General features: G+C 33.3%; 1 protein-coding gene and 2 long non-coding RNA genes across 3 annotated transcripts; all 3 read right to left on the reverse strand.

Moving 5' to 3' along the window:
- Positions 1-88: 88 nt before the first annotated feature.
- Positions 89-1,104, reverse strand: LOC107932884 (uncharacterized). The gene is made up of 2 exons (XR_001693498.2): positions 605-1,104; positions 89-326 (listed from the first exon to the last, which is right to left on the reverse strand). It is a non-coding gene; the product is annotated as an uncharacterized lncRNA (long non-coding RNA).
- A 1,013-nt stretch (positions 1,105-2,117) lies between these two features.
- LOC107932803 (uncharacterized) lies at positions 2,118-4,047 on the reverse strand. Its single transcript, XR_001693490.2, has 3 exons — positions 2,720-4,047; positions 2,549-2,586; positions 2,118-2,477 (listed from the first exon to the last, which is right to left on the reverse strand). It is a non-coding gene; the product is annotated as an uncharacterized lncRNA (long non-coding RNA).
- Positions 4,048-4,769: 722 nt separating this feature from the next.
- LOC107932832 (pollen receptor-like kinase 3) lies at positions 4,770-9,965 on the reverse strand. The gene is made up of 2 exons (XM_041099033.1): positions 8,365-9,965; positions 4,770-6,065 (listed from the first exon to the last, which is right to left on the reverse strand). Exons 1-2 carry the CDS (start codon positions 9,689-9,691, stop codon positions 5,497-5,499), a joined length of 1,896 nt encoding a protein of 631 aa, XP_040954967.1. The 5' UTR covers positions 9,692-9,965; the 3' UTR covers positions 4,770-5,496.
- Between the last annotated feature and the right edge of the window lie 1,057 nt (positions 9,966-11,022).

Here is an 11,022-nt window from a genome sequence, read left to right on the forward strand (position 1 = left end):
TTTTGCAACAGTTGTGTAAAAGTTCAAGTATATGAGCATTGTAATGCCCAATTATTTGCTCGGCCCATTTGAATAAATAAAACCAATATAAAAACCAAATACTAAAGCCCAAATATAAAATAAAACAATAAATAGTCCATTTTTACATGTATGTGGCCCAATTTCACCAGCCCAATTACCCTAAAACCCAAATCTGCCCAAAACTGAAAAATCAGAAAACCCTAGAATCTTCAGTTGCTGCCTCCAGCTTCCCACGAGCGTCGCCCCCTCCGCACGAACGTTGCAGCACGTTGCCCTCGCACAACCCACGTTCTCCTCCAGTGCACCTGTAACAAATCACGAACAGCATTAGAGTAAACAAAGAAAATAGCAAAAATATAAAGGAAAAACAAAATAAATTCTGTAATATTCGGCTATATAAAGCCGATTGTAGCATTTTGCAAGGGAGGATTGTAACGAAAAATATTAAAAAATAAGAAAAACAGAAAATCAAAAAGGTATATTGAAGGTGATTTTCTTCTACGATTGCGCTTTCCGTTCTTGAATCTTTTTTTTTATTAATCGTGCATATAAAAAAGAAAAAGAACCGTGGAGAGGCGATTACCTGGTGATCGGAGGCCTTGGAATGGCCTGGCTGCTGGCGGCGGCTTAAGAAATTTTTTTGAGAACCCTAGCAGAGAAGGCTAGGGTTAATTTGTGTTTTTTTTTTTGGAAGATAACAGAAACTAATTCTGTTTTAATTTTTTTTTCCTGGTTTTATAACAAGCGAAACGACGTCGTTTAGGGCCAGTTTCAATGGTTCTAAACGGCGCCGTATAGGCCTATACCCGCGTGTGTGACCCGACCCGTCTAAGGACCCGCGTGTTTTCCCTGGTAGGGATATTTCCAAAATTGATCCCTAGCAGGTTTAAGTTTCTTTCAATATAGTTTTTATATATTTTCAATTTTGGCCACAGTTTTCCCTCTGTTTTAATTTAGTCCCTAGACCAGGCGCATAGGTCTCATTAGAACGACGTCGTTGGATTAGCGTGGGGATATTTCCCTTTGGGCCTTCCTTCTGTTGCGCGCCTTATGATTTGGTCCCTTTCTGTGTTTTTTCCATTTTTGAATTCGGCTCCTAAACTCCGTTTCTTTTTAATTTAATCCTTAATCTGTTATTTTAGGTTTTTTTTAGTATTTTAATGTTACTAATACTGTTATATTGCATCATTATTATTGTATTATTATTTTTTATTATTATTATAACCATGTATTTGTGCATACTTCTTTAATATACGCATATACATTTTTTTTATATATACATACATGTATAGATACATATTTCAATTCGTTTATATATATGTATACATAATTACCTACATTTTTGTATTTTCTAATTTTAAACATATACGTACATATATATTCTTCTTATTTTTATGATTACACGTGGACACACATACGTATATTTTTTTATATTGTTTTTTATTCATTTCCATTACGGTTTCGTTGTTTCATGAGGTGTTTACTTTCTTATTTTATGCCCATTGAATTCGAATAGTTTATTTGCTTATTTTGCATGATTGGTTCATTTTACTTGATATATTAAAAATTTGTTTTAAATAAATAGCATTTTGTATTTTGAGATTCGGAAAAGTCGTATCCTAACTTACAAGGTTTCGATTTTCTCGGTAAATCCAAATACACGAATCTCTTAAATATTTAAAAAAAACTTGAGAATTAATAAAAGATTGTGTTCTAACTTACGAAACATGGTCTTTTCTAAAATTCGAGATAATTGAATATATTTTTTTTAAATAAATTTTTCGACATTCATTCTCATATCGGGAATTTCGGGCATTGCATCCTAAATTACAAGATGTAATTATCTTTCTCGATTAATGAGAAAATATGTCTTTGTCTAAAAAATTCTCAATGTTTTGACAAATGGTCATTTTTTAAACTCTTCAAAATTTTCAATCTTCGACACTAAAACACTAATCCTCCCTCGTACGTAACCGACTCCCTAACCGTTTTCTAATTTTCGTAGATCAAAACTGCTGTTTTGATAAAATCAAATTGTTTATTAAAAACAACCATTTTTCAAGGTGGCCCGATCACACATCATCAAAAAAGATTAGTGGCGACTCCCATACTCATTTTATTTTTCAAAATCCAAGTCAATCCCCTTAAAAAAATGGTTTCGACAAGCATAATATGAAAACTAAACTCTGGGAGATCAACGGCTTTGTGCTAAATGATATTTGACCATAGAAACATCGAGAGCCATCGAAGGACTATCCTAATCCTACGACTTTACTTGTGAAATCACCTGTTTTTTTATGGTTGATGAAAATGTAATGTCGATTCGGATGCTAGTCGTCCAGATATAAAGCGATCATATTCACATCAGCTTTTTTTCATCTCTCTAACACTTTGCCTACAAATCCTTGCAATGAACTCCCCATTCCGGCACGAACAGCTTCTACCAAATACGATGCCTAAAACAATGTCATTTTCATCAAGATTTCAAAAATTGATTTGTAAAGGAAAAGGGATAGTGGGAGACCACCTCCTGATTGTCTTCTTGAAACCAAAAGCGTCTTTAACCTGATCATCCAAGAATAACCATGTATCACAAAATTCTACCAGAAAAAAACGATAAGTACATGAAAATGCTCCCTAGAAGCTTGCATCTCCACTGGAAAAAAGTTCTAAGTGCATACAGGTTAAGGAAATAAACCTGGGGAGTGGTCAGTCAGCATGTAAATCTCTGTTGTTGAGTATATCCCTCCAAGGACAGTGCGCTTAACATACAAATTGATATCAGAGTCCTCATCTCTAGTGGTGCGCCAGATTTCATCAACCAGTATTGCTCTCTGCTTGAAACTCGCCGGAACATTAAATGGATGCGCCTACAAAGAATGCTGTGAAAAAAATAGTTGTTTTAAAGGGTTCGAATTTTACTGAGTAAACTAGTCCATTGACAAGAGAAATAGGTATAAGGTCTCGTATTCGAATACTGAGAACTTGAGGCCATTTCAGTATGTAGGGCGCTTGCATTTGTAGGCGAACCCTTACGAGCTTTGAGATGCGTTGGCTAGGAATAAAATGATGTGATTCCTCTTTGGAATCAATTCTATCAATTAGCCTTTGTAAGCAGGCATCCATGAAAAATGGCAAATCAAGAAAAAGAAAAATATTGTCGTTGTCAGAAATTGGAGGAAAACGGAACATACTAACTGGAAGTAAAGCACGCATCCAACAGTGAGATACATAGGAAACCAACAGTTCGATTCTCGTGGAAGCAGCACGATATAGAAACTTCAAAGACGAGAGCAAATCTGCCAAATCAAGGATCTAGGAACTGGTAGGAGGAAACTATGTTATCTGATGCATAATCCAGCACGAGTACGGACTATAATCCTCCAAATATACGAAAAAATTTTGAAAAAATATTGAGCATGCTTATACCAGACGCATATTCATATCCGATACTCACTTTCGAACTAAGAGAAAAATGACAGCACACAAAGGTATAAGAATCTCTACATCATAAGAACTATCAAATTCTTTGTAAATTGTAATGCCCAACCTAATTTGAACAGATAATAATCGAAATCGAAGTAAATTACGTAGACAAGGGCAGCTGCTTTACGAGGGAAATATCCCACAATTGAAGGCGAAACCCCAATTTCCTTTGCACCAGCTACCATCGCTTATTCACTCAATCCGAACTTCATCTAAGTTAACAATCAATCGAATTTTAATTTGTAAACTCAAAACAATCATAAAATACCAAAAAAAAAATCGGTTTTTGGATTCCTTCTTCGGTGACGCGGATCGTCCCTGTCCGTCGACGATGACGACGTGGAAGAATCAGATGGATGGAGGATTTTATTAGGGAATGTTTGAGGGTCGGCGGTAGTGGAAAACCATAATGACTGATTTGAGAATACGGAAGCGGAGGAGGCAATTCGCCGCCGTTCGATACATTTGTTTGTCGATCTTCTTCACCTTGAGTTCCGAATTACGATTCGCAGATGACTTTTTTAAATGTAATATAGTTAAAATTATGCTATTAGTTTTGTGCGAAAGTTATTAATTAAAGTCTTAATATTCTATTTTTGTCGATACCAAAATAGTAACAGTTGAAACCATTAGGCCAAATTATACTATTAGTCAAATACTATGCTGAGGCTTCTAATTTAGTCATTATTTTCCAATTTCATCAATTTTACTCTATATAATAGCATTTGAACCCTTTAACTAAAATCTCATAGCTTTTTTTGTGTGTGATTATTACATGAAATAAATAAACCCATAAAGCATTACAAGCATTACACGTACGGTAGTATGTTTGTTGAATAAAAATTTTAAAACTATGTACCATTACATTACGTAATGTAATGAGTTTAACAATTTTCGCATATCGTAACTGGATTTTCTCATTTTGTTTCATTTATTGAATCCCGATAAAGCTTTATTTTTTTTTTACCCTTATTTCTTTATCTTAATTGATAGTAATGGAAGTGTTTGCTGGTGAACTTTCAAAATTTCCAAGATGTGACACAAGCTCAGCATGCCACGTCATCACAACTTCACATAATCTAAGTTTAGAGACCAAATTGAAAAGATTTGTCAAGTTTTGAGGACTAATGTGAACCAAAAAAGAACCCAAACACCAAATTGAAAAAATGGCAAATTAAGTGATTAAAATGAAATTAAAGGGTTTTCATGTAAAAAAATAGTAAAATTGATTAAATTTTTAGTACAAGTGGTGCTATATCATTTGTTGATACGGCCTCTTCAGCACCAACATATTTAAACCCAACTTGAGAAAAAAATAAATGATATCAAATCAAAAAAAAATGTCAAGTTAAGGGCCAAATGCGTAATTAAACCCAAAAGGTTTTACATTCAACCATATTAACCATATTACAAAGAATCTAATTTGGTTCAATTTGTCCTAATAATTTCTTTTAATAAAATCTTTTCGCATTTTCGAGATTAGTTTGCCCTAATTAACCTTAAAAATTTTAATAAAAAACAAGTAAGATTTTTTAAATAAAAAGAATTAATAAAAAAGGTAAATTCTATGCACAAAGGATCTTCGTTGCTTTTTTCCCCCCACAACTTCAATCTATTTCCTTTTATCCGGTCTAATTCCGCGTCCAGTCCTTATACTTTTCTAGCTTTTGAAATTTAATATTTTTATTTTTAGTTTCACACATTTAGTCCCTCTACTTATTTGAATTAAAAAAAAATAAGATCCAATCAATAACACTTTTAAAATCGAATACATATTATCAATTGAATTTATATGTTCACATCAGAATGTCTCATATAAATCAATTAACAATGGTATCAATTTTAAGTTTAGAACAACCAAATCGGTTTTTTTTTTAAATTCCTAGAATTCAAAAAAAAAGCAGAGGGACTAAAATTCAAAAGTCTAAAGAGTTACAAGGACTAGGAGAAGAATTGGACCCTCTTTTTACCACCAACAACAAACAAATTTTAAACATTTACCTCATTTATCTTGTCAATCACTTCTTTCATCCCTAACCGTTTATCTGGATTACTTTCAGTGCAACCAGCACCAATACGTAAAAGTTTAACCATTTGATCAATTGAATTTGAACCGTGTGATATCTCTGGATCAATTAAATCTTCAACTTGATTATCAGCTATTGATGTTTGAACCCATTGAACAATGTCGATCCCACCTTTTGCGTTATTCAGGTATTGTGCTGGGAATTTTCCGGTAATGATTTCAAGGATTACGATACCCAGACAATAAATATCGGATTTGGCGGAGATTTGTTGGGATCGGACATATTCGGGTGATCTGTAAGCGAATAAACCTTGGTTGATAAGGTTAGGGTTTGCCATTGGTTTAAAAGCGAAATCACTGAGTAATGGGTCGTAATTTTCAGTTAAAAGGATGTTGCTGGATTTAAGGTTGCCGTGTGGAACCTCGTATGTTGCGAATTCTGTGTGGATGAAATCTAGTCCTTGTGCGATACCTTTGATGATCTTTAATCTTGTTGGCCAGTTTAGGTTTGCGTGTATTATCCCTCGATCACCTGAATCAATTCATATTTTTTTTCGAGTTAGAAAAATAAAAACACATGTAATGATCTAAACGAGATATAATCAAATAAAAGTACCATCGAGATGGTAAATTTATCGTAGAGACCATTATACTAAGAGTCGAGTTGTATTTTGATCATTTATTACAAAAATTAGTCAAATTAGTTCCTAGATAATAAAATTGATCATTTTTGTTAAAATTTTTATATACTTCTACTGTTAAAATTTGGTGAAACTAACAAAATAATACACAGTTACACGTGGCGTACTATGTATGCCTTATGTTAACGTACATAGACTGATTTTTAATGGTAAAAATAGATTAAAATTTTAACAAATGAGCTAATTTTCTCTTTAATCTAGCATACAATGACTAATTTACCCATTTTTTAGTAGAGGCAATCCAACTTTCAGTAGAATGGCCTCTATGATACTTTTACCCCATAGAGACCTCCAAAGTCGGATTGCATTTTAGTCCCTTCTACTAAAAGAAATTGACAAATTAGTTATTGTATGTTAGATCAAAGAGCAAATTTGTCATTTTGTTAAAAAATTCATCAATTTCTACTATTAAAAACTAGTCATTGTACGCCAACATGAGGTGCACGTGGTACACCACGTGGAATTGTTTGGTTATTTTGTCAACCACGTCGATTTTTAATGGTAGCAATGGATGGAATTTTAAACAGAAATGATCAATTTGCTTTTTGATCTATTGTACAATGACTAATTTTTTTTAAATAAAGGGGGTAGATGTAATCTAATCATTGATATAGGGGCCTCCATGATACTTTTACTGATATAATCATTTCTGAGTAAAGATAATTGAGTTTAAGATTAAGTGCAAAAATCAAGCTTATTTTTACTTGATAAACAAGCTTGATCAGACTTAATTCAACGAGTTTGAATGAATCATTTTCTATGTCGAACTCAAACTTTAAGAATGAAACTTGATCAAAGCTAAAACTAAGGTTTAAACCTAGAATGTCGAGTCAAGATTGAGGGTGGGTTTGGATGGGCAATGCGGTGCATTTAGCTTACTTTTTGTCTCACGCTACAGTATCTAATCTCGTTGCCAACGTTGTTTTTATACTAACTGCATGTAAACGCACTATCCATCCAAACTCACCAATTTTTTTTAAAAAAACTTAAGGTCGACTTAGCACAACTTAATTGTAGGAGGCAAAACTTTGTAATTTGGAATTCAAATTCCAATATTTCCCTAGATTATAAATTGGTCTTTCAAAGTATCAATTATGTTTCAGTTAGGTTCTTTGGGCAAAACCCAATCATCAATTTAAATGTTATATATTCGTCTAAATATGACATTGAGTATATTTAAAACACGTGTATGCAAAATATGTGGATAGCTTGGATATTTTTATTAAAGAAAGCATACAACATCAATAAATTTAAAAAAAGTCGTTTTTTAATGTTGATCCAAGCAGTCCATGCAAAAAGTACAAACATTTTTAAAAAATGTTTCATGTAAAATTTTAATTAACATTTAAGGTTTAAATTAATGAATAGGTTGATAGAAAAACTTAATTGATATAATATTTTGGACATTTTAAAGTTTGAGACCAAATTTGAATCTAGGTCATAGTTGAAGGATGTCTCATGTAATTTACCTTGATGATAAATAAAGGGTAAACTACACTAGTAGGTATCCAATTATTGGAAAAAAAAATTTCTGGACCCAACTATGAAAAGTTATAAAATTATCACCTAACTACTCAACGTTTTCTTTTAGGTCACCAATCGTTAAATTGCTAATGACAAAATAACTTGGCAGCTCTTAAATTTGGCATGAGAGCAAGTTTAACCCTTAACAGTTATACATTGTGTCAATTTAATCTTGATTCTAAAAAAATAACCCTCGACATTTACACATTGCCTAATTTGGTTTTTGTTTTTTGTAGTTTTATTTTTCTTTGTGATACTAAGGGTTAATTTTAAAAGAATGAGAAAATATCGAAATTATTATCTTTAATTATTGGGTGTTCCCATTTTTTTGTATATTTTCAATTAAGTTTAGTCGATAAATTTGTTGTTTTAGCTTTTTAGGTAAAGGGTCACAAAGAAAAAAAATTACAAAAATGACAAAAATTTCACAATGTGTTAATGTTGAGGGTTAACTTTTTTAGAATCAAGAATAAATTAACACAATGTATAAATGTTGAGGGTTAAAGTTGTTAATATGCCATCAAAAAAGACAATTTTAAATAGTTGGAAGACTAATTTGTAATTTTTCATAATTAAGGGACCTTATTCATAAATAAATAAACTTACCATGCAATACGTATAACAAGCTTCCTTTGGGCATATATTCAGAAACAATAAGCTTTTCTTCTCTTCTAAAATGGTACGCCAATGGTGTTAATATATTAGGGTGCCTTAATTTCCCCAACCGCCGCATCTCAACGTCGAACGCCTCTTTCCCTAGCCGATTCATTTCTTTCATCCTTTTAACCACCACAGCCAATCCATTCGACATCACCGCCTTATACGCCGACCCTAACCCACCGTTACCGAGCACTTCCGCCGCCGCTTTCATCAAATCCTGCATCCCAAACTCACCCTTCTCTTCGTTCACCATAACCAAATCCGTCACACCGGAGTTCCCTCCATGCGACGACCCTTTCTTTGAAGACCTACTCCGGCGGCTCGATTCCGATGGTTTCCGCCGTGTAGTCGATTCGGCTTCCGGTACTTTCACTGGTAAAACCTCTTCTTTGAATGGTTCTTTACTTAAGATACTAAATTCATCTTCCCTTCTTCGTTTCCTTGCTAAAACGACGATTATTACCAGAAACACAACGGCGACAACACTTCCGATTGAAATAGCGAGTACCTTTGAGTTAGAACCCGAACCCGACCGGTCTATTCCTTCCGATGGACTCGAGGCGGATTCTTGTTTTTGACCCGATTTGTTATCACCATTTTCACATTCTTTCCCCAGTATACTACCACAAAGCCCGGGGTTCCCTTCAAATGAAGTAGCATTGAATTGCATGTAACTTTCTGGGATTTCACCTTCGAGATTATTTTTCGATAAATTAAGATCACGAACCATAGCGGGATATATCAACGGTGGGATCTGACCCGAAAATTGATTCAATTCTAAATGTAACTCCATTAAATTAGGGAGTTGACATAAAGAATCAGGGATTCGCCCACTAAATTGATTATCATCCAACCAAACTTTCTTCAATAAACCCATTTTGTCAAAATAATTATCGGGGATGGAGCCGGAAAATTTGTTCTTAGACAAATAAATAGCTCTTAAATTAGTGAGTTTATGCAAATCTGGTATATCTCCGGTGAAGGAATTGTTTATCAAACTAATAGCTTTTAACCCACGAATTTGAAGCAAAGCTTGAATATCGACTTCACCCGTAAGTTGCATATCGGCTAAATGAAGACCGGTAACATTATCACCAGAACACATAACACCAACCCATTTCTTCTCACAAGCACCCGAACCCAATACCCAATTATCCAAATTACCACCTATGAATGATTTCTTGAGTTTTATTAAAGCTTCTTCATCGGATTGAGAGAAACAAAGGGTTGAAAAAAGGATGAAAAACAAAGGGATGAATCGAACAGCGGCCATTACTGACCGGAAAAACAATGAGAAGCTCCGGGAAGGAACGAGCCGCTGTTGTTCCGAGAGAGATTAAGTGCGGTTCTTGTTTCTCTCTAATTTGATTTTTGTTGTTGTTGTTGTTTTTGTTTGGTTCTTTGGGGGGTTGTTTTTTTTTTTCTTTGGGTTAATTTTGGATTGAGGAGAGGCTGGTGTAGCCATAGTTGGGGGTAAGAGAGAGTATGTGAATTCTTTTGAGAGGTTGAATTGAATGATGGAGCTGGCGAGGTTACATTTAGATTCTAAGAATAGGGAAATTTGGAAATTAGTGTGTTTATAATGGACAAATGGAGAATTTTCAAAAAAATATTTTGACTTTGCCAAAATGGGTCTTCCTTTTTTGGGGTTTTCAATTTTGATACCTATATTTGGGGTGATTTTTTATAATCTAACAACAACAAAACAAATATCAAATACGAAAATATTCTTATTTGAAACTCACTTGAAATAGATAGATATAGTTGCGTGCTGGTCTTGAACTTGTATATGAACATTATGGCATGGGTAAAGATAATAGCATGTAAAACATCATGCGATACGATTATTACCAACTTTGAGTGTTGATAGGATTATAAAATAAAAATGTGAAATTATTGTAATTGAGATGAGATTATAGATGAATCTGAATGTTGATATGCGATATTAGAGCATGAGACAAGAAATGTAAACATGATTTATGTTATAGTGGAATTTCATATTAAATGTACAAGTTTATTTTGGTTATAATTGAATCATGTTAATATCATTGAGCCTTATGTCTCAACAAATGATTTTGTTTGCTCTATGCACAAGCATCCAATTTCTCTACACTCAGCTCAAAAGACATCACGATCATTTTGTATGTATATACGTGTTTTGAGTCTTGGGGCATTATGACCTATAAAGTTAATATTTGGTACTTTTGGCATTATGACCTTTAAAGGTTTTAAGGTTAAGTTTCATCACTTCAATTGTGATTATCTATGCTTGTTTATGCAAGTTTGAATGTGTTAATTAGTAGATTAAGTCTTAATGTTTTGGATACTATGATTTAATGATGTTTGGTTGTGTTTACATATGTTAAATTGGTGTTTTTGCATTGGTGTAGATTTGGGTATGTTCAGGTACAATTAGGTGAGGTTTAAATGTTTGAAAATGTGTAGTCTTGGCCATTTGACTATAAAGTCTTTGTTAGAAAAAATCCATTCTAAAAACTATTTTGTCACAAAGAAAAATTAAAAATTTAAAAATCGAGTCGGTTTGTGATTTTTATAGCAATAAACATTTTCCTAAAAAGTACCTATGCTTTGTGCGAGACAAAT

This window comes from Gossypium hirsutum, chromosome D08, assembly GCF_007990345.1.
Source record: "Gossypium hirsutum isolate 1008001.06 chromosome D08, Gossypium_hirsutum_v2.1, whole genome shotgun sequence".
Classification (NCBI taxonomy): Eukaryota; Viridiplantae; Streptophyta; class Magnoliopsida; order Malvales; family Malvaceae; genus Gossypium; species Gossypium hirsutum.